General features: G+C 42.8%; 1 protein-coding gene across 1 annotated transcript in view; it reads right to left on the bottom strand.

Moving 5' to 3' along the window:
- CHRDL1 (chordin like 1) overlaps positions 1–24,481 on the bottom strand; it is a 126,583-nt gene that overhangs the window by 22,831 nt on the left and 79,271 nt on the right. The window contains exons 6-8 of the mRNA XM_039233487.1: positions 23,590–23,683; positions 7,967–8,034; positions 853–1,021 (exon numbers count right to left, since the gene is read on the bottom strand). Of these exons, the coding sequence (XP_039089418.1) occupies positions 853–1,021; positions 7,967–8,034; positions 23,590–23,683 (331 nt within the window). The remainder of the gene's footprint in view (positions 1–852; positions 1,022–7,966; positions 8,035–23,589; positions 23,684–24,481) is intronic.

The following is a 24,481-nucleotide window of genomic DNA, read 5'->3' as shown; positions in this document are numbered from 1 at the left end:
TAAAGGAAACAAAACATGTTTGTGGTTTCATAAAAAGGAACCAGCTGAGCTCTTGCTCTGAAGAGCTGGTTGACACAATGCCTAAAAAAAGTAAAAAACAGTCAATTGTTTGATTGAATTTGTCCTCTCTCCCCACCCCCGCTACTGGGGTGGTGGTGGAGTCCAGGGAACTCTGAGCAGGAAAGACCTGGCCGCGGACGTGTGGGTGCCTGATCTAGCCAGCCGGTCAGCTGAGTGGGCTGCATGTCTGTGTTAACCTGGTCAGTCCTCCTGGTGCTCAGCCAGGAGATTTCTGGATTTCTTACTGGATTACACATTTTCAATGACAATCTCCTCATATGAATTAGAATCTCTGAGCGTGGGGCCCGGAATATATATCTTTAGCAAGAGGCCCGGGGAGAGTCTTGGGTGCACTGAAGTGTAAGAACTACTACTTCTAAGGTATGGGGCTATAGAGCTTCATTCGGCACTGAGTGCCTGTGAGTACTGGCTGCCCAAGTGGACAACAAACAAGCTCTCGTTCTGTTAATGATCTAAAGAACTTTCCCAAATGACCTGAAACCCCCTGGGGCAACCAAGAAAATGCCAGAGGCTCCATTAGGTTCAAGGCTTTCTTGCCTTTTGTCCGAAGTATGGGAAGGTACACATGAAATCTAAACTAAGCTCTTTGAGCTGCATTTTAGGGAAGTCCTAACAGTCTCCTGGAGTCGCTTGTCCACACACACGCTTTGGGACCTGATGGTAAGTGATCCTCACATGAATGTCTGATATGCATGGGAGACAGGGCCCTTCTCAGGCCCAGCTATCCAAAGAAGGGGACTGTAGATGGGGCACAACGAGCGTGCCCCTTACCTTGTCCATGCTTGTGTTTGTTGTTGATGACAATCTGCACAATGGTGCCAGATGCTTGCTGGGAATCCATGAGAGCTCCTCGGTGACTTCTGGCCCCAGGAAAGCGGGGCAGACCTCCAGCCTGTCGGCTTGGTGGGGGATCATAGTGAGAGCGGTGGTAAGAATGTCTCTGTAAAATGACAAGGACAAATTCAGTCCCCCAGATCCACTAGTGAGAAAGCAGAAATGGACTTATACACACTTAGAAGCCATGTGATGACCTCAAGCGATGAGCTCAGATCTTAACTACATGTCTGCCCACACAGGTAGAGACATGGGGATGTGACTGAGGAAAAGTAGCCTTGACAATGTGCTGAGATTTTTCTTTCTGCTTGCAGAAGACAGGACTAGCTTCACCTGAGGGAGCAAACAGCCCAAAAGGGTAAACAAAATGTCCTTAGTTGCTCCCAAGGAGCCACTTGCAACTCTTAAAGAGCCTTAACCTTAAGAGTTAAGGGAATGGTCTACAGCATGAGGCAGAAGGGGACTGAGTGGGAAAGGCTGTGCAAATTAGGAAGCCAAAGAGAACTTGCAGTCGGGGAGAGTGTGTGACCTAGGCCATGAAGGGTGGAGAGGCTTTTCACAGGCAGACTTGGTGAAAAATATTCCAGGCAGCAATTTCCAAGTTGAGAAGGTGTAGCAAAGAATATAGAGTCCATAAAAGGGAACTGCTGAAGGATAACATTCCAAAAGTGCATTGGAACCTGATCTTGGAAGACTTTAAATGACAGACTGAAGGGTGAGGAATTTGTTTGGTAGGCAACAGAGGTGAGGGTGTGGAAGCCTTTGACGGATTTTATTTTTTGGATGCAGGGAAATAATCAGAATCAGAACTGTGTCTCCACGCACTGATCACTGATCATATATAAGGTGCACTGGATAGGATGAAGAGATGAGATAGGCCAGTTAAGAGGCATGGAGACTCAAAATGCAGCCAATGTCATGAGATCACAGAGCAGGGTACAGATACCCTAGACACTGCATAAAAGAATTGACCATGTAGGACAGTACCAGAATGTCAGCCAGAGGGGAGGACTTTGTTTTGCTCACTGCTATGTCTCCAGTGCTCCCAAGCAGTGTTCAGTGTCTAGAAGGTGCTCATTAAACACTTGAATGAATGAATGAATGAATGAATGAAAGCTGTGGGCCCCAATGAAAGCTTCGAGTCTTATAGTACAAATAATGCAATCAGTCCTCTGTCAGCAAGGCTTTGACACGTGATGTGCCCACTATTCTCCTCAGGAGCTGAAGAAGAGTGAAGGCAGAGGAGGATGGAATGAATGAAAGCTAGAACCTAAGGCAAAAAGCCAAATAACATTATGTTTTAGGGGCAACTGTTTGGGGTAAAAGAGGGGAGACCCAGGAGTCATTTCACAGGCAATTAAAAAGGAAGAGCCTTATGCTTGGTGTTAGATATAGCAGGGGATTGTGGGAAGGTAGCATGGGATCCCCTAACCCCAGCATCCCATAAAACATTTATTACAGTTATGGTCCATAGACACACATGTTGCAAATTTAGCTTTGGGAATTGGTAATACTCTCTTGTGGGAGGAGGCACTGGTGGGAGAGGGGGAGAGAGAATAGGAGTCCAAGTAAGAGAAAGAACATGATTCCCTAAATCTAAGAAGAGTCCATGCTGGTGCACTGCTATAAAAACTCACCCAAATAAGAATTTGCATCAATTTATTATCATGTACACAGATGGGATTTTCAGCGCAAATATTTTTCATTCCCACAATGGCTCATATGTCTTTTTCATTCACATTCCACAAAGACCATTCATTACAGAGCGTTCTGTCCTTTCTGAAGTTTGGCAAAGTTTTGCCAAAGGAACAGAGAGAGGACAGTTTGGTTGGTGGGTGTCCTACTGATGCTAAAAGGAGGGAGTTCCACAGGGCTAGAATTTGGGAGAGGTCGCTGACCCAGGATGAGTTGCAAGTACAAGGAGTTCTGTGATTCATGAGGGTGAGAACAAAATGAAAAGCTGGTCTTGGGTACTAGTAACTCAGACCCTGGACATACACTAAGAGACAAAAAGATTCAAAACCAACCAACCAAACAGATTGAAGGATTTTGATCAGCCCCCTGGAACCCTGCCTTATTTAAGTCTTTGGTTTTACAGACAAGCGGAGGCTAGACAGGAGAGGGGTTTTATTTAGGGTGACAATGAAGATGTAGTTTTTGGAAATGGCAGGAGAGTAGGGGTGGGGAGAGGAGGAGAGAGGAAGATGAAGAGGAGGAGATATAAAACAATGGGAAAGTGGAAGAAGGAATGTATGGTCAAGCTCAGTGGTCTGCCAACATTTGGCTAAAAGCTGTTCTGAGGAAAATATCAAAATCTGCTAAGATAGCAAAGTCCGCTACAGTGGTCACACCAGGGGGGTGTGGGGTGGTGAAGTGTGATTTTGATTTGAGGGTAATGGCTGTTTTATTGAGGTTGCTCCCCTAAATGAGGGGGCACCTGGGTAGCTCAGTCAGTTGATCATCCAACTTTGGCTCAGGTTGTGATCTTGGGGTTCGTGAGTTTGAGCCCTGCATTGGGCTCTGTGCTGACAGCTCAGCACAAAACCTTCTTTGAATTCGGTGTCTCCATCTCTGTCTGCCCCTATTCTGCTCTCTCTCTCTCTCTCTCTCTCTCTCAAGAAACAAATAAACATTGGGGCACCTGGGTGGCTCAGTCGGTTAAGTGTCCGACTTTGGCTCAGGTCATGATCTCACGGTTCGTGGGTTCGAGCGCCGCGTCGGGCTGTGTGCTGACAGCTAGCTCAGAGCCTGGAGTCTGTTTCAGATTCTGTGTCTCCCTCTCTCTCTGACTCTCCCCTGTCCACACTGTCTCTCTCTCAGAAGTAAATAAAAAAAAAACATTAAAAATTAAAAAAAGAAACAAATAAACATTAAAAACAATTAAGCGAATGAAAGAGGCTTACCAGGGACCATTCTGACCTTGTAACTTACAGCAAGAGAGAAAAAGGCATTAACACCTTTGAGTCATAAATGATGTTGGAGCTTATCTTAAAAACCAGCTGTAAATAGTCTGCTCGAGAGAGCAGGTCAAGACTCGTGAGGCAGAAATGGCCATACACCTATGCTTTGTTTTATTCTGCTCAATATTTTGGTATTATTTGATTTCCTGACCTGAAGTGCTGATAACTAAGGCTTTTGAAGTGGTTCCCACACAGTTCTTTTCTGATGGTGGAAAAATCTCCATTATTGTAGAAAGTTCCCCAGGAATCTCTTCCTTACTTGTTCTAAGGTCTAAGATGGATTTTACTGGCAGAGATGGGAAAACAGGACAGTGCCGGGACAGCCTTCCAAGTGCCTTCATGGCTGTGAATCTAAAGTTATCACAAAATATAAAGTTTAACTTAAAGACTGTCCTCAGAATGTGTTGTAATCCACACAACCTTGAGTGCCTGTATCTTCATCACTGGAACCCTGGGACCATCCCTGTCTGGGAGATACTTGAGCCAGTTTCCTTTCCCAACCATTGTTCTGACAACAGGGATGAGATGTGGATTTTTATCTGTCCCTATTGTTTCTATCTCTGAATTTTTCACTTTTCAAATGGTAAGTCTCCGAGTAATCTATCGGGGGCAAAACCAAGAGGTTGGCTGTTGTCCAAAACAAAATCATGCTTGCTTTCATGTTTTGGCTTTCCACCCTGTGTCTACTTCTCCCTCCCTAAAACACACACACACACATACACACCTCTACAGTAGTAAGACCAATGCATGTGAAATTATGATCTGGAAACCGAACAGAAACCATTTAAGGTTTTTACAAAGGAGCTGCAATTGAGCCACTGGTTCTTCCTGTGCACTTCATGAAACTTGGTAAACTGATGGTTCGCAACCCATGTGGCAAAATGAAGCGATCCTCTGTGTTTCTGTCGAACTGATGTTTGGATGGTTCCCTGTGAATAGGAATGGTCTATTAAAGTGAAAGTGTCCTGTGAGGGCTGCCTTTTTTGATCCCATAAAGAAAGCTGAGACTGCACAGGGTATTCAGAAGGCATTCTCTACCTTCTGATTTTTGGCTGCTCGAGGGCCAGCAACAAGTGTGAAGCATCTCTCTCTGATGTGGGACAAATTCCTGTGCATTAACATTCATGAAAAGCCACTCCTATATATTTCACCCCACCTTCTACACCCATTCACTCAACAAGGATTTATTGGGTGCCTACTATGTGCCAGGTACATATTCTTCTATTACTACAGATGCTATTTATTATTTCAAATCCTATCCCACAACATCTACCCCTTTTAGAACAAAGGAAAATATTTATTTATAATAAAGTGGAACCATCTGGACATTTTGGTCTACTAGGCCCAAATGTTTATTTCTAAAGATAGGTCCTGAACTCCTTTGAAAATCAATAACGATTTCAAGGCCCTGCATTCTGTACCTGACCTCTTTTGCTACAGGAAGTATGGGATCAAGTTCAGCCCTATCACCAGCAGTTTCGGAAGAAGGACAAGAGGGAAAGGCCAGGGTAGAGTTGGAGGCAACATAAAATATGAGGGCGAGAATAAAGGCTAATTAATGGCATTCCCAGCAGGACCACCGAGCTGGCCACGGATGTTTAGCTTTGGGGACCAGGGCACCCAGCTTTAGGTGTCTGAGGACGAAATTTGGTTAGAATGGCATCTGGTTGACAGCCACTAATTTAGTCATTCTCAACTTTCTACCACAAAAAAAAAAAAATGAGTGCTGAGAAAAAGAGGAAATTCACAATACAGAAAATGGAGACTGGTATCATCTCCTGTCCAGATCTGGGAGGAATTTCATTTACTATAAAGCAGATAGAGTTAGATGGAGAAAACATTTTTTTCTTTCTTTTTTTTAAAGTTTTCATTTAAACTCCAGTCAGTGAGCATACGGTGTAAGATTAGTTTCAGGTGTACAATCTAGTGATTTCAACACTTCCATACATCATCCGCTGCTCATCATGACAAGTGCCCTCCTTAATCCCCATCACCTATTTCACTCATCCTCAGCTCCATATTAACCCAAAAACTGGGAAGCCCATCATCTCTCACAGGAGTGCTGCTTTTTTAAGAGATACCCAGAGTATTCATCTCCGTCCTACCCACAATCCTTCTGCACTCATTCAGAAACGGCAATGTATGGAAAATAATATGATTAAAGAATTAAAGCAAATGGCCTTCACTTCAACTCAGTGCTGAGGGTGTTGGCCAGCTGGGTGCAGGCAAGTCAAGAGTGGCACGCGTGATGACCAGGAAGCATGGCCTAAGCAACACTGAGATGTTTATAGTGGCCATTTTATTATGTCCCCACCAACACCTTCCTCACACCCTCCCTATCTTCAGGCTTGCCCTGTAATTCCCTAGACTCTTCTCTTCTATAAAATGCTGGTTGAGAAATAATTCCACAGGTTATACAAATTATTTAAATGTTTTATCCTACAGGGGCACCTGGGTGGCTCAGTTGGTTAAGCATCTGACTCTTGATTTTGGCTCAGGTGATGATCTTAAGGTTCGTGAGTTTGAGTCCTGCATCAGGCTCTGCAGTGATGGTGTGAAGCCTGCCTGGGATTCTCTCTCTCTCCCTCTCTCTCTGCCCCTCCCACTTGCACCCTCTCTCTCTCTCTCTCTCTCAATACATACATACATACATGAACATTTAAAAAATAAATGTTATATATTGCAAAGCAAATTAATGTTCATTGAAAAACAGCCAATGATACAGAAAAGACGAAGTGAAAAATCCAATGCTCCCTGTCCTCCTGCCCACTTCCACCCCTCTGAGATTACCACTCTTAACATGCTGGTTTAGGACCTCCCAGATCTTTTCATATGTATGTACACACATGCACACACACAGGTTTTACATAAGGAAATGCTAGTGTAAGTTGTGTCCTGCACCTTGCTTTGTTTACATAATATATCTTGGGGATCCATCCACCTTAGTACATTTTGATGCCCTGCACTTTTTTTTAACAATAGCACCATGTGCCACAGATGGGGTGTGTTTAACCAAGCCCCTATTGCTCATGTTAAGTTGCCGCCTGTTTATTTTGTCTTATGAAAATAATACTGCCCTGAATGCCCTGTACACTTTTTCTGTACGGGGCTTTGATGAATGCACATTTATGTGCCATGCATGCCTTTGTACATTCTGCACGCTTTTATAAGTCCTTCAATAGGATAGATTCCTTGAACTGGAACATCTTTCTGGATCTTAAGAATTTTGAGGTATTTATGCTGTACTTGGCCATATGTTTCTTTAAAAAGCTTTAATGATTTACTTATTTTTGAGAGAGAGAGAGACAGACAGACAGAGTATGAGTTGGGGAGGGGCAGAGAAAGAGGGAGACACAGAATCCAAATCCGAATCTGTGCTGACAGCTCAGAGCCTGATGCTGGGCTCAAACTCAAGATCTGTGAGATTTATGACCTGGGCTAAAGTCCGATGCTCAACCGACTGAGCCACCCAGGTACCCCAGGCATATGATTTTTAGAGAGGGATTACATTTTGTTAATTACTTCAAAATACAAAGGGAGAAGAGGTACTGTTGCTATACACAGAGAGGCTTTTTATGAGGTTAGCACTGAGCATGGAAATGAGATATTGTAGGGTGGGGAAGGAAGGAATATCCAGCCTGCTACGTTTCCTCTCTTTCTAAGGCTTCAGAAAGGGTTTGTGGAAACATGTCTGCAATACTCCTGTCAAAAGGACGAGTGGACCTACCTTACAATCCCACAGAAGGTCCTCACTGTTGAGGACAGAGGTAGTGCTACCTGCCATCCTTCCAGAATACAGAGATTTGGCAAGTCATCCTGAAAGTCCACCAACTTGTGATCTAGACGGGGGATACCTGAGGGCGGGGGCTTTGATTTCTTTGTGCACATGTCCTGGCTCTGGTTACCAATCGTACAATGTACTTAAGTGGCGATAGGTTGGTGATAGTGCAATTTAATTTTCGGAGGAAAGGGAAGAGAAGTGGTGTTAGAAATGGGCCCTTTTATGGAGTTGCTGGGATAATAGCCAGGGAGAGAGGAAAGTTTGGCCTGGTGCTGTGGAGTGTTGAATTATTTGAGCTATTCACACTTACTGCTTCTCTGTTGGCAGGTTGCCGGAAGATATCACCATCAGAATGTTCCCACGACAATTCTCCATCCCCTGTTTATTACAAAATAAGGAAAGGTCATACATACATAGAAGGGAAAACCATCACCCTTGTGACCTAGCAACATTTTTGGTTCTATGATCCCAAATTTCTCCAGACAACTTAACAATATTTGGGAAACAAAAAGGAAAATAATCACTTTCCACTGTGATACAGCCATCAGCCTCCCTTTTGATTATTTTATTCCCATGGCAGATAAGTTTTTTGCAGGTCATGTGTAACTTGTGTTTAAACTACCTTTAAAAATGAGAGTTTTGTTGAGGATTTGGTCTGTCATAATTGGTTAAATTTACCATTATGTCTCTGAGAAGGTATGACCTGGTCTGAACGTTAAGGTAAAGCTTGCAGTGGTTAAGAGTGTTTACATAACCAGTATCCAAGATGTACTTATCTATTGTTGCTGGAGATACTTTTGCTTAGGTCTCTGTGTCCACTCTTTGAACAGTGAACCCTTATCACTGCCATCTTCCAGAGTAACTGCTTTTGGGAGGAGGATCCTACTTTTAGCCTTGAGAACAACAAACACAGCACAAGACGATGATATTCCATAGCCAATGAAAGATCACAAACAAAAGGACAATTTCCAAGGATATTCCCTTGTGTTATCTATGACCAAACAAGGTGATGGGAAGAGCTTGGTATCACTATTAGCATCAGATCAACCATATACTTCATAGGATAATAAGAAATACCCAAAAGTATCAGCATTAAGAATTTTCTATTTTAATATATCCCCCAAGCTTTCAAAACCCATGTCTACATAGTAACATGTTACTAGTTCAAGGATATGATAGTACTGTGAGGGAAAATTGGCTGTTACGACTTGAAAAGGACCTCGAAATTCCTTTGATAGCAATATTATCGTCAGGTAGTGACATATAACAAAATTATGGTTTTAGCCCCTTCATGATTTAAAGATCATCTTATGGAAAAAATTATGAATTGTCAAGATTTAACTCTGGTTACTAGATTAATGATAGTGTAATCATATCATTCCCTGATCAAAACCTTCAATGTGTTCCCGTTGGAGACTGTATATAATTAGCCCTCACCTCATCTTTAGGAGTACCTGCCTCTTTCCCAACTATCTCGGCTACTCTACAATGAGAACCCTTTGACCCTTTGCTCTTTATGGAAAATGTGGCTCCTGTTCTTGCTTCCATGCATTTGCTCATGTTATTCTTCTGAAATTATCTTCCCATCTCCCAAAACCATACCTCCTGCACAGTTTTGCAAAAAATTTAAGTTTCACCTACTGTACAACATCTTCCTTAAGCACTCTTTCATATTTCTGGTTTCCTAAAGGACTTAGCATCCTATAGTCTTAGAGATGTACAGGAGTCCAAGCAGATTTTTGTCCAACTGCTCCATTTCACAGATGGAGAAAGGCTCAGAGAGTGCAAGCAGCCATTCACAGTCACATAATGAGTTGATGAGCATTAACACCCCAAACCCCAGATTTCCTGGCTTCCAAATAAGTGTGTTCATTCTATAAGGGCAGGATTTTTTATTTGTGTTATCCATGGCTGTATCACCATCATCTAGAACAGTGCTTGACACATAGGAGTCACTCAATAAAATGTGTGTCAAATGATGGAATTGAGAGGTCTTCTGTAACTACCTATTGAAAATTTCAATGACCCTCTGATATTTCTTATCTGCCCTCTTGGCCCTTTATTTTTAACACTTAACACTATCTTATAGTTTATACAGTTTGTTTGTTTTGTTTGTTTTCTGCTCTCTCCACTAGAATTCTCCTATGAGAACAAGGATTTTTGTCTATTCTGTTCACTGATATAACCCCAGCACCTAGAAGAGCACTGAGCACATGGTACTCATTCAATATTTCTTGAATGAACACTAAAACACTGTACAGCACCCTCTGTTGTAAAATATTTCTGAGTCTTCCTTGTCCTCCTGAAGAGACCATGAATCCTGTGAAACCAGAGACCATGTCTTATACATTCCCCTGTATTGCTTAGATCACTCGCTTTCAAAGTGTGTTCTCTGGATCAGCAGTATGAGCATTACCTGGGAACTCGTTAGAAATGCAAAATGTGGGACCCCATCGCAGACCTACTTAGTCTCTCTTCGGTGGGGCAGGGAGCAATGATCTGGGTTTTGACAAGCCCTTCTAGAGATTCTGATGTGTGCAAGAATTTGAAAATAATTGGACTGGAGCACTCAGCATGCTCCTGGGTACACATCAGGTGCTCAATATATGTACTGAATTGAACTGCAGTCAAAAATACAGAATTAAGTACTTGGCCAATAGTAAATTCATTTCTTCCTGGTTATTCCAAGTCTGAATAAAAGATGGCAGACAAAGAGTGCATCCAGACTATGTGGAAACCCTGACTGACCCTGAAAGAGTGAAGATGATTTCACCTTTGCTTATATCTAGAAAATAATGCCCAAAAGTCAGTTAATATATATTGGATGCTTCTTGGGTGGAAAGTCTGATACTAAGGCAGGAGGAGGAGAGAAATCAGATTGGGTCCTTGCTCTCAAGACCTTTACAACATGTTTGGAGGTGACAGGAAGTCAGCACAGGAAACAGCCTAACACACATACACACACACACACACACACACACGCAGAGTAACAACTTGAAATACAAATGAACCTATGTGCTTGGGAGATATTGAATAGGTAAGTGATCAGTAAGATAACAATCATGTAAAACTTCCCAAAAGGATTAGTCATGTTTTTAGAAGTAAACAGTACAGGGCATGGACACATGGTGATGTGGACACCGGGTGGCTCAACCGAAAGGAATGGCATTTGCAAAGGGGCAGAACTTTGGAAACAGTAAGTAACGTACTGGAGACATCCAGAAAGGTGTGGGTTGACTACAAAGTTCAGATATGAAACAAGAGAAATGAGGATGGTGGAGAGAAAGAAAGGAAGAGGGAGACAGAGGGGAGTAGTGGGTGAAGAGGAGAGGAAGGTAAAGAAACAAGAGGGGAGGGACACTGGTTGTTGAGGTATATAAGGGTGGTAAATGATTGTTGTGTAGACTTCAGAAAGAGGTTTGAAGAATTCACATTTTATCCTGTTACCAATTTTTAGGTAGACAGAGGCTCCTACAGTAAAAATGGTATTTGTGGAAGCTTCTCCTGGCAATGGAGTGTCACCTAGTTGGGGAGCAACTGGAATCTGGGAAACCAGCCAAGCAGCTGTTGTAGTAATATGTGACAGGCCTGAGAATCCATAAAATAATGCAGAAGGGGCAAATCAGACTACTTCAGATAAAAAGGAAATGTAAGATCCCAATGGGAGATTTGATAATAGAAGAGGCCGGCAAAGGAGAAAACAGTGTAAAATGATGGTAGGGTTGCAAAATCTGGACAGCTGGGAAATGGCAGTGCCCTTGACAGAGACTGAGTGGGGATGACTTCAATTTACTTGCTCTGTTTCTGCTGGCAGTGATGGGTCTAAGCAATGTCCTGAGCCAGATGAAAATATGGGACCAGAGAGAAGATTGGAAACCAGAAGAGACTCACCAGCAAACGGCAGAACAAAATGTAAAAGTTATAGGATGTATTTTCAAGCCTAATCTAAGGACCCCAAAGGGAATAAATTACAAAAGAAAAAATGATAGATTAGCTTTCTGCACCAAATGGCGTTTGTAAATGTAGATTTAATGATTGGTACTGACACGGAACATATACTTAACATGACCTTCTGAGAAGATCAATTTATTGCATTTAGACCCTCGAGTCTTCAAAGGCTTTTAGATAGTGTCTTGAAATACTTACAGTCCAGTCAGAATCTCGAAGCATATAGTCTCTGTTAAGTGAGCAGAGAGACAACTCAGGATCAAGCATAGGGGCTTGATGTAGAGGTTCTTACAAGCATGGGGCTTTAGGATGAACTTGTGTAACATCCTGTAAGACAAGTTCAGTTGAAAGTGTCGCAACACCTAAGCATTTAATGGCCAATAGGCATGTGCGCCTAAATCTGAATTATTTTACTTCATAAAAAACGACTGGAGCCATTACTTGTATATGTGTGTGTGTGTGTGTGTGTGTGTGTGTGTGTACACACACACACACATATATATATAATACATATATATATATTCTCAAGTACAAATGTGTACTATTTTTATGGCTTTGAGCTTTCAAAGTCATCCAAATGGCATTCTCTAAGCTGGAATGTTCTTTAAGTAAGAAGTTATTCCATATAATTTGAACCATAGCTAAACTGGAAGAATCTTCTTAGATGTTCCATTTCATACAGCTTTAAGTGCTTCTCTAGACCCAGGCAAAGTCTGTCCAGATAGCTGATAATAGGTCTGTCCATTTACCATCTCAGATATTATACCTCAGGTGTATCTAAGAGACAAAATACATACAAGAAAAAAAGTAAGTGCCAGAAAACCTGGTCCGCTGCTTTTTTTTTCCTGATTCACTGGGCAAATTATCTTGACTAAGAGGGAGATGCTTTTTTCTGCCAAGGCTTTATTTAAAAAAAAAGAAAAAGAAAAAGAAAAAAAAAAACCAAAAAACAAAACAAAAACAAAAACAGTGATTCTAATGGAGACAGATGGATTCTAGTTAATTCTGAGAAGCAACAAGATGTAATTTTAACCAATTTTTAAAACCAAAATGAAAAACAACTCTAGTGTACTGTATGTCAAACAATATTCGTTTAACCTTAAAAGCCACATGTGTTGTTTATTCAAACCTCAATTACATTCTGAGTGGTACCCTATGGAGCTGAAATGGCTTGGCTTTCTGATAATTGGAGAAATGGAGTACAAGCATTTGAAAAATGGTCAAGAGCTAGGCTAAAATTCAGAATGTTTATAACTCCCACTGCTTCCATTAAACTCTAGTTGGCTTGAGTAGGGTCACAGAAGTAAACCGTGTCCTCTCAGAAGGACTAAGTGTACACCAAGATTATTAGATGTCCATGAAGATAAGCCTCAGAAAAGCAAAACTACGCCAGCATGTGGCCACTTCTGAACCACACACAACATCATAAACAGCACACTTACAGGTCCTGATTTATCTGGGACAACCCAGTTTCATGCTTCTTTTTCTGCCAGGCAAAATTAGTAAGCCTGCCCTCTCACTTTCAGAAGTGTCTTGGTTTGGATAAATTACAAAGTTGCTCTAATCATAAGGCGCATAAAAATGAAATGAATCCCTGAGATGGAGGGGTGGGAGTGATCCCTGTGACCAGGGAAAGTGATCTCTGCACTTTCAGAGGAACACGTCCTAACCAGCAGAATCAGGGCATGCAGTTAAAGGGCTTTTGAGGGACAACAGGAGAGGGCAGAGAGGAAGACACTGATCACGAAATCTCCACCTACTATGTGACAGGTTATGGGATGGGCCACTTGATAGCCAGTAGACAATACCCAAGCTGTAGATGAAAGATGGAGAGGAAGCAGATGACTTGGAGGCCTCTGCCAAACATCCAATTCTACAAATTCTACTGAGAGGGAGCAAGCATGCTGAAATTTGAGCACAGCTTTAAAGAACTGGGGTATAAGGATTCTCTGCTGGTAGATGTTTGAGCTAACAAGAATGATATACAGTGCTTCCAGGAGTCCTCCAGTGACTCATGGACAGTCAGGGTTTCTAAAAAATTCTTCATTGTCCAATAAAGCACTTCATTGTTTGGGCTGTCAATATAAGCTCTTAGCATTTTAAAGAAAGTATCTGCTTGAGAATGCTAAGACACAGACAAGGGGGATCTCCTGCCAGGAGCAGCCAGCCAAATAAATCTAAAGAGGAATACAAAAGCATTTATCCAGAAAACTCAGAAATACATACTCTAAAAAAAAAGAGCATTATGAAAGTTGCATGTGCTTCCAAGAGGGAATCATGGGAGAGAGAAGACAGAATCTATTAGTGAGATGGTACCCAGAGCCCACACTCTGCTATTCCAGTGGTGTTATGGCCTAATAATTCAAGTTTATTATAATAGGGGTCTTTGAGGGGCACCTGGTTTGCTCAGTGGTTAAGCCTCTGACTTTGGCTCAGGTCACGATCTCGCGGTTCATGTGTTAGAGCCCTGCATCAGGCTCTGTGCTAACAGCTCAGAGGCGGGAGCCTGCTTTGGATTCTGTGTCTCCGTGTCTCTCTCTGCCGCTTCCCTACCTTCTCTCTCCCCCTCCCTCCCTCTCTCTCAAAAATAAACAAACATTAAAATTTTTTAAAAAATGAAGTGGGGGTCTTTGAGTTGTCACAATAAATCTGTCGGAAGTGTTACCATATCTGCCCCCTGGGGAGCAGAACTGTCACAAAGTCTGTTCCTCCCAGTAGCCTCAGAGTTCAGACTCCCCAAAGTTGCTCTACATCCCCAAACTGAGAGGCAACATGGTACTCATGGCTGAGAGAACAACCCAAGTCAGACTGCCTGGGTCCAAATCCTGGCTCCACCCCTTCTTGCCTGTGTGGCTCTGGGCAAGTGATAAAACTCTCTGAGCCTCAGTTTGCTTACTGCTAAAATGTAGACAATAATGCCTACCTGGGGCCGGGGGGTATGAGGATGAAATGAAATAGTATGCACAAAGAGCTGAGAACGGTGCCTGGCACACCAAGTGTTATGTATGTGTCAGTTTTTTTCCCCCTCTTCTTCACATCCTTTCCTCCTCCTCTTCAAGAGTGGCTTACCCATGGGGAAACCCTCACCACACGACTCCCATGAGCCTGCGAGGTACCTAACAAAAAAAGGGTCTGGATTAAACAAACAAATGAAGCCTAGTAGTAAGAGAAAAATTTATGCCCACACACAGAAAGGGAATCGTTTCATGTCTACATCATTCCACTTTGAAGCCAGGATCCTGGATACAGAAAAAAAAAAAAAATGGCCACAGTGATTCTTTCAGCTCATGGCTTCTGGTCTAGTTTAGATGGTCTCTTAATTGTGCTGGCCTTCTCCTCATCTTCCACTTTTTCAAAGAGGAGTTTGAATTGCAATGAAATCCCATATTCTCTCTCGGCTTAAAATGAGGCTGAGGAGGATGGATACCTGCTTACTGTGAGACAGTGCAATTTATAGTCATAAAGTGGAGTGGTAAAAGTCCAAGTACCCAAATAAAGAGAGCCCTCTGCTGCCAAATCCATAAATGGAAAATAACATGCGGATGGAGAAGGGAAGGAAGCTCAGAGATTTATCATTGTTTGCTGCTGGTCAACCTGGGAATGAATGGAAAACAGCAGAAAGTTCTTAAGAGTTGTCAAGTAGGTAATATTCAAATAGGGCTTCCTCTGCCTGATGTTGCTCCTCTTGCTCATGTTTCTTTTTCCTCTGTTGATGCTGTCAGCCAATGAATCAGACTTGTTTCTAGAAATACTGGGGTCTAGGCTCATAAACAGTGTTCCAATCAGAAGAATGGATACATGTGGCCATGTGTTTCTGGGCAACCATGGCGTCCCTTGAAGTGGTTGAAAGGACAGGGCTGAAGGGAGATTGGCTTTAACCTGCGAAGAAATACTTACTCCAAAATGCTTCACGGGGAATTCCTTATTTTTACTGCAGAACCAGACTCCTATACATATGAAAAACCCTCTAATCCCAGAGTAGGATGGGGTATTTATTCCACATGGCCAATTAGGAATCGGCACTGTCATCAAGCTCAGTATGAAAGTCACTGCTGTCACAACCACTATCTAGATGGCTTTCAGTCTAAGAAGACACATGCTACACATAAGAGACATGCCAAGAAGGAACACAATGACTGCAGAGGGGAGGGAGTCCTGGGAGTGTCAGTAAGCTCATAAAGATGAATTCTGAGTACAGAGTATGTAGAAAGAATCAAACACAACCTAGGAAATTTCCATGGCAAAAGAAAGCTTCTAGCAGGGATCTGGAAGAAGCGAGCAAGGCCAAGGGTGGGAGATCTCTAAGATGGTCCTATCTTCATGAACTTGAACAGTTCACCTGAGAATGGGCTTATTATGGTGATCAGACTCTTCTGTAGCTCTGCAAAGATCAGAGTGTTTAAAAATTTTTTTAAATGTTTTTATTTCTGAGAGAGAGACCGCATGAGCAGGGGAGGGGCAGAGAGAGAGGGAGATGCAGAATCTGAAACAGGCTCCAGGCTTTGAGCTAGCTGTCAGCACAGAGCCTGATGTGGGGCTTGAACCCATGAACCATGAGCTGAAGTTGGACGCTCAACTGACTGAGTCACCCAGGTGCCCCAAGATCAGAGTGTTTTAATGCATACTGAAGTTTAGGTGAGAGAACACCAACTCGAAAATTATCAAGGACTGAGTTCATTTTTATTTTTATTAATATTCTCTTGAGAAGTGTGTCTTGTTAGCGATGCTTCCTTCCTATCATCGTGACCTGGAAATGACAGCATTCTTGTAGAAAATGTGGACTAAACCAGAATCAACACTAGAGGACCTATATTTGGAGGTGCTGTTATTTTTTCCAGTTTTGGTGGACTTAGTGAACTTTGACAACTTGGGTAGATTTCTGCGATGTTAAAAAAAAATTGAACTACATCTCACACCACTTCCCTCAAGATTTCTGGGTCCCAGCCGAGATGGTGTCTCAGGTGTGATTCTGCTGCTTTTCTGGAAACAGAAATTGAGTCTCATGTAAAATGGCCGTTGTTTTGGGCACTGACAAATTGCTTTTAAACAGTTGCTTTCAGTTTCAGTTATCTCAAGGGAGTTTGCAGGAATGGTTCAACTTCATAAAAAGAGATTCTATTTTCTCCTTGGGCTCTTTGGAAATGTGTTGGATAAATGAGCTTGGATCAAGTAAGTTTTAAGTTCAGCCATCTCTCTTGCCTCCCTAGATAGGATTGCACTTGGGGAGTGGTGTCAAGAGCTCTCCATATATGTAGCTCTCTTCCTTTTTAACAAATCCACCACAAGATATGCTTAATTCGATGCTCGGGGAAACAGAGGAAGAAGGTGGTTCTTTTCCAGTTAAGAAGCCAAGACCCATGAAATGATGAAAAATCCAAGAAAATATTTTGAAATGCTGGACTCTACAAACCAGACTAAGCCCTGAAAGTGGTCCAAGAAGAGGGCCAATGATGACTAGAGTGATCAGGTAGAGTTCTTTGAAAGGGGTGTGCCTCTAGCTGGGTTCTTGAAAGATGGGTAGGATCCTAATTCACAGAAGAGAGGAGGGAAACTATTTCAAGCTTGTGGGAAGTTAAGAGCTAAGAGAGGCATGTAACAGGAGTGAAAGAGGGAAGGAACATGGCATATTTTAGGACACAGAGAGCGGCCAGCCTAGAGTAGAAGATGTGTGTGTTGGTGTCCGAGAAACGAGGATGAGTTAAGGAAGGGTCAGATTGCTTTATAAGAGCACCTTCAGAAACAATCTGAAGGGGGTGCCTGGGTAACTCAGTCGGTTAAGTGTCTGACTCTTACAGTTTTGTGGGTGCGAGCCCTGTATTCCAGTACTCCAGTGCAGAGCCTGCTTGGAATTCTCTCTTTCCCTCACTCTCTGCCCTTTCCCCACTTGCCTTATCTCTCTCTCCCTCTTAATAAATAAATAAACAAACAAACAAGCAAACTTAAAAAATAAAAAATAAAAACTATATGAAGGGCTCACATTGGCGAATGTGGTAAGGTATGGTAGGCACTGACCAACATCATCAATAGTTCTGTAAGAAGAAAAGCCTGGGCTAGAGTATAATGCACATGTACTGTGGAGGGAGAACAGTTATTCACACTCCTACAGCCCAAGATGGCTGGTTTCGTGGTGGGATCAGAAGTCGAGGATCCTGGGAGGGTAAGACCACCACTAGCTATGTCCCTAACTTTGGAGTCAATCCTTCCTTACCTTGGGGTGCAGACAGTGAAGAGGAATATGGTGTGAGTGGAGGCTGGAGATAGACAATCCTAGGCATCTTCCTTCATCTCCCTGACTAGATCAACCCCTCATAATTACTGCCTTTTCCAACACCTTTCTTTGTAGCATATGGCAAATTATAATTTTGTATTTTCTTGTGCCATTATTTGCTAAATGGTGTCTTGCCCATTTAACTCTGCAAGGGCAGGCTCCATGTTCGTTTTGTTCCCCATTGTATATCCAGCACCAGCACACACTCGGTACTTGGCAGTTGCTCCAGAAATGTCCGCCGGATGAAATAAGATAGATATTTACATTCTTTAAGCCTATTAAGAGAGAGGGGTGGAAAAGAAGTGTTCCCCTGTGTTTGGGAGTGGGTAGGTTGAGGCCACGATGGGGAAAGCTGAGTAGTATGGTTACTCTCCTAGGACTATCCACGTATGCCAATGTGCAGGCATGTTCTTTATGCCCCTCTACTCCCTTGAACCAGGAGAGGTCCCTTGTCACTGTTCTATGAACGGCTCCCACCAGGTAGTGTAAGAACTTGGGACTCTAGAGCCAGGCCGACAAGGTTTAAATTCTAGCTCTGCCACTTACTACCACGGATCCTTGGGCCAATCTCTTAACTTCTGTGCCTCAGTTTCCTCATCCATACAAAGGGGAGAATAACTGTTCCCACTCTGTTGTGAGGGTTACACAGGGTATTATACACATAAGCATTTAGACCACCGCCTGGCACATAGTAAGCACTACCAATGTACACTTTCCATGCAGGCTTGGCTCTCGATGTGGCCAAGAGCCTACCCCAAAAACCTCTCCCTTGTCTAGAGTCCAAGTACATAGCCTTCCCCTTTGCCTTGGCAAGGTAGGCAGGAGACAGGAAGCAGTAATGATAAATGGTAGAGAGAAACTGGGGATGGGTTTGGATTTGAGGCCTGCCTGCCCAGAATGTGGCAGTTGTACGATCTGCAAAGAGATTTTTTTCTTCTGATAAAGTTTCTCTTAAGGTTCCAGTGGCTGGGTGTGCTCCACTTCCAGTCCAGATGAGGTTTGCTCAAGTGCCAGCAATGACATGCCCCATGCCAACGCTCTCCTCACTGTCGTAGGCTCAGGGGCATGTCTAAATAACTGAGGCTGGGGTTGAGATTCAATCTGTCGCAGATGTCACTATCAGACATAGGAAGAGAGGCACACGCTAGTGTTTGGTGACAGTGCAGAGAGCCGGTTTCAAGGGGGCCCTTTATATTAAAGTTTCCAGGTTCAGCACTCAAAAGGTATTTCTAGGGGCACCTAGGTGGCTCAGTCGGTTAAGCATCCGACTTTGGCTCAGGTCATGATCTCACGGTTCATGGGTTCAAGCCCTGCATTGGGCTCTGTGCTGACAGCTAGCTCAGAGCCTGGGGCCTGCTTCAGATTCTGTTTCTCCCTCTCTCTGATCCTCCCCTGCTTATGTTGTCTCTCTCTCTCTCTCTCTGCCTGCCTCTCAGAAATAAATAAAACATTAAAAAAATTTTTAAACACAAAATGTTATTTCTTTTGCAGTATTTTGCCTGCAGTTAGGGTGGTCAGCATAGGGGAGAAGTGTGTCTGCATTCCCTGCCACATGAGTAATGTGCTTATACAAGACATACCTTTATAAAACACAGTGTTTCGACAGAAAAAAAATAATGAGGTGCTTCAAAAATGAGGACTTCAAAGGAGATTCAATCACATTATATACAACTGAAAGATGTAAAGAAATTAAACGCAGAGAAAAAGGCATCAATTTTATGAAAGTGCAGGATTCAGTCTTCATAGGGCAAGATGAAAGAGGATGGCTTATTTAGGCTGCAGAAGAGATGGCAGAGAAAGAACTTCATGAACTGTCAGGTGTGTGAAATGACAATATGTGATGAGTAATACCTCGCTTTTATGTGTTGCTTCTGAGGACATGAGAAAAGTGTAAATTGTGATGAGAGAAGTGTTCAGCAGATGGGGACTCTGTGAACAGAGATTAAGCAAATAAAGAGACAAGACTATCAGACACAGAGGAGAGGGTGCAATTGTACCTGAACCCCCAGTCAATGAATACAGTAGTATTAAATGCAATGTAATAATTATCTCATACTAAGCAGTAACTCTGTAGAAAAGTCTCCCCCCCACCAGATCTCTAGGTCATCTCGGTTCATTTTTACAGCCTTTCCATTGGTGATAGATATTATGTATCTCCATTCCCAGAGCTGGAAAAAAAAAAAAATGAGGCTGTATGTGGGCCAGCAGCTTGCCCGAGGAAACACCACTAGTAGGTGGAAGCTGAGTAAAAGCAAATCTGTTTCCTTCTGGCTTCACAGCCTACATCATCTGCATCACATTGTCTCTCAGATGCAAAATATCATGTCTTGTGGCAGTTTCCTTTCTTTTGTGATTGTCCTTCAGTTTAGATTTGTCATTGTACCCTTTGCCCCAAACAAAATAACCTCAGCCTGATGACTGGACCAGAGCAACAAGATGGTTATATTAGCAGCCACATGTATAACTCTGCTCTGTATGGACTCTCTTCCCCTTTGGAGCAGAATCAGGTTGGGGCAAAGATGGGCAGGGAGATGAGGAACAAAATACCCACCTTTTCTGGCTTAAATGTAATAGCTGTACTGACATACAGACACACATACTGGGAGAGATTGCTAGAGAAAGATCCAGAGCCTTATTGAAGCAGAAACCAAATCAGGCCATGACTAAGTCCATACTAACTTGTGAGAACCACTAAAAAGAGCATATTAAAAGGGATGCGCATATAGGGTCTCCTGGGTGGCTCCTGGGTGGCTCAGCCTCCAATTCTTGATTTTGGCTCAGGTCAGGTCGTGGGATCAAGTCCCACATCAGGCCCCACACTGGACTCCATATCATGCTCTGCATATTTCTCCCTCTCTCTGTGTGCTTCCCTCAAAAAAAGAGGGGATGAACATAACTGGTACTCAGAACAAAGTCATTTCTTTCTAAAAATAAATATTATAGTGTCTCGAAGTGAGATGGGGAGGAAAAAGCACCTGGGGATCAGACACGACACCAGGTGATTTCCTACTGATCACGAGCCAATATATAGCCAGCACTACCTATCACAGTCCATCAGTAACTCAGAGGAAGGAAACACAACAATAATATCATACATTCGTTGCATCTAATTCAAACTATAAGTTTCTGGCAATACTGCAAAGCTAGTGTGTGTTTCTCTCCCTAGAGCAGTGAGGGGGAGAAAAGATGAACCAGAAATAATAGTTCCTACTTTAAGGAGCTTATAATTGGTAGGGCGGATAAGACATGGGCACACATAATGAAAAACAATAGGTAACAAAGTGATAAATGCTACTGGAGAAGGGCCGGTTACTTTTTTTTTTTTTTTTTAAACTAAGCTCTACACCTAACGTGGGGCTTGAACTCATGACCCCTAGAACAAGAGTCACATGCTCTACCGACTGAGCCAGCCAGGTTCCCCAGCACAAAGGCTTTTGAGTAGAGGTGTAGTATGGTTAAGGTTATGTTTTTGGAAGATTAAACTAGCAGTAATGTATAGGAGTCAACTACCCATCCCCTATCAGCAAATCCTATAATTTTCACCCTCTAACTCAGTGATTCTCAACCTTGGCTGCACATTGGAATCACCTTCCCTTCCACCCCCAGTCTGGATGCAAATTTATCAAGGTAATTCCAATATGCGCCCATGGTCAAGAAGCAATGCTGTTAAATACATTTCAAATTTGTCCATTTCTCATTATTGTGTCTGCACCATATGCAAGACACTGTGCTAGGTCCCTTTCCTGCATTATCTCATTTAAACCTTACAACCATTTGGAAGTCAGTACTCCATTCTCCTCCCTTTAAAGATTATTAGAAAGGCTGAATGCATTGCTCAGGATTATCCAGGGAGAAATTAGTAGCAGGACTGGGATTAGAACCAAGGAAGCCTGGTTCCAAAGGCTGCAGTCTGAACCACTACTCTATATTGTGTCCCTACACCAGGCACCTGCCCTCTCACACTAGAGAGACTATTCCACTTGCCTTCTTTGTCGTCTCTCCCCTTGCTTCGTTGCCTCCCTCCAATCTAGTCTGGACACAACAGCCAATGAGATCTTTAAAGACATCAATTAGTTCATGTCATGCCCTGCTCACAACCTTCCAATGGCTCCCAATGTACTTAAAAACTAAACTACAAACTCCTTCCCATGGCCTTGAAAGTCCTGTGTGATCTGACTCCTGTTCCTTCCGTTCTTCAGCGTCATCTCAGGCCAGTTGACTACAATCACTGTGCTATGCTGATCCTCAGATTCCTTGAATGCTCTGAGCTCTTTCTTGCCTGAGGCCCTTGAATTTTCTTTTCTTTTTGCCTGCAGTGCTCTTCCCCCAGGATCTTTGCATGGATGGTTATTTTTCATCTTTCAAGTGAGAGCTTAAATGTCACCTCAGAGAGGCCTTCCCACCCACTCAATGTAAATGCTGTCTCCTCAGTCTTGTGTTTATTTTCTTCATGGTACTTACATATTTAGATTTAGATTTTTATTTACGTGTTTGCTTATGATTTGTCTTCTTCGGTAGAATGTGAGTTCCACAAGAGCAAACAACATACCTTTGCTGCTATGTATGCTGCATATAGTTGTAGAGGGTGTGTACTGCACAAATGTGCTGCAGTTGAAGGGGGTACATTCACAAAGATTTTCTGACAAATGACAGTAAGGTATCTTAAGTAAAAGGATTCTTTTTAAAATTTGCATAAAGATGCCATATAGTCTAGCATTGCCCTGTATGTTTACTGTATTTACCAATATGTATCTAGCTTCTAGCACAGGGCTGAGCATATAGTAAGTAGATGCTCAATAAATATGCTGATTTGATGGAAGGAAAGAAGACAAAATTAGAATACTGCTAGAGAGAGCCAGAAAGGAGACAGATAGAAGACTGCTGATAGATTTAGTAATCTGAGAAGAGGCAATAAAGGAGAAATTAAAGATGATTATGCTTGATCTTAGGAAGCTAGAGGGAAAAAAATGGTGCCATTATCAAAGAAATGGAAACCAAATAAGAAAAAATTGGCTTCAGAAGACACCGATGCCATTGAGGCTATAATTTGAGAAGATGATGCCTTCGATTGTGTTTTTACAGAGTTTGTTGCCTTTGGACTGTGGGGTTTTAAATATACCTAAATTTGCCCTGGACAGTCTTCAAAGTGGTCACATCAATGCTTTGCAAGGCCCATTCTTCCTTTTAAGGCTGTGTATGGAAATGGCCTGTGTTTTACAACACAGTAAAAGCTAGAAGAGGTTAAGGGAGAAGAGATACAGACATTTTCTCAATAGATGATGCCCACTCCTTCTCTCTTGCCACATTCCAGCGTGGTGTCTTTCAGGTGATTGCCCTTAAAATCAGTGCTTCTGGGGGGCACCTGGGTGGTTCAGTTGGTTAAGCACCTGACTTTGGCTCAGGACATGATCCCACAGTTCTTGAGTTTGAGCCCCACTTCGGGCTCTGTGCTGACAGCTCGGAGCCTGGAGCCTGTTTTGGATTCTGTGTCTCCCTCTCTCTCTGCCCTTCCCCTGTTCTCTCTCTCTCTCTCTCTCTCACTCAAAGATAAATAAACATTAAAAACTTTTTCTAAATCAGTGTTTTTTCTTTTCTCCTTTTTGTGAATCAACTGCCCCCACCCCCTGACTATAAACTAAGGCTACCATAGAAAACTTCCCTTTCCTAGGACACTGGGGGCTAGGACACCCCTACTTCTTGGAATACAGGGTACCTACCTCTGCAAACCCGGCAGCAGGAATCCGGAACAGAGACTGGGAATGCACAGGTTAACTTGGGGCAAGTCTTGAGACCACAGTACACATTTCCCTCCTGCCAAGGAAAAACAGAATTTAAGATCAGAAGGATCTGGGAATAAGTGTAAAGTCTCCTTAGCTTGGGACCCGGGATGAGTAGGGTCTCAAAACGTGGTACTCCTTCCCAATGTCCCTCCCATAGTTAGTTCTAGGTACTTCTGAGATTTGATTATGCTTTATTTTTTTTCCCGTTTACTATTTCTCCAGGCCAGAGACTAAGTCATGGAAGGGTTGGCAATCCTCGCTGGGGATCCTGGTCTGAGATGGTATAGGGTAGTCAGTACAAGAGCTGCCATGGCCCTGCTGGACACTGGGACTTAAGGGAAGGCAGATTTGCATGACAGCCCCCTCTTTTTATAACTTTCCAAACCATGGAGACAAGTTGTCTGGGAGGAAATGCAAAACTACACGGGCTGATCAGAATGGACAGCTCAGTTCAGTACAAGGCAAGGGAGAGAACCAAATTTCCTTGCTGTTCTGTCTAATTCCACCTCCCTAAAGTTCTAGGTTCCAAACATCCTTTCTTAACCCTTGCTCTTAATTCTTAGAGGCATTAATTCTGGGGCAAAAAGGCTCCCTGAAAAGTCATTCGGAAGGCAAGGCCACAACCAAATTCTCCCAAACTACTGAGATACCATATTTTTACTACAAATCTCTAGGGGAAGAGATTCTAGTATGTCCCTTGGCGATTCAGTGTTTAAGCCCCTTACAGGTAAAAAAGTTTCTTCATCTAACTTCATTTCCTCTCACTTCACGTTAAACGGCCATTTTATTCCATTTTCTAGTTCTACCTATTACATTCTCTGGATTGCAC

The sequence above is a fragment of the Hyaena hyaena genome, unplaced genomic scaffold, assembly GCF_003009895.1.
Source record: "Hyaena hyaena isolate Hyena2069 unplaced genomic scaffold, ASM300989v1 scaffold_77, whole genome shotgun sequence".
Lineage (NCBI taxonomy): Eukaryota > Metazoa > Chordata > Mammalia > Carnivora > Hyaenidae > Hyaena > Hyaena hyaena.
Note: the sequence above shows the minus strand (reverse complement) of the source record. Positions and strands in the feature narration are given on the sequence as shown.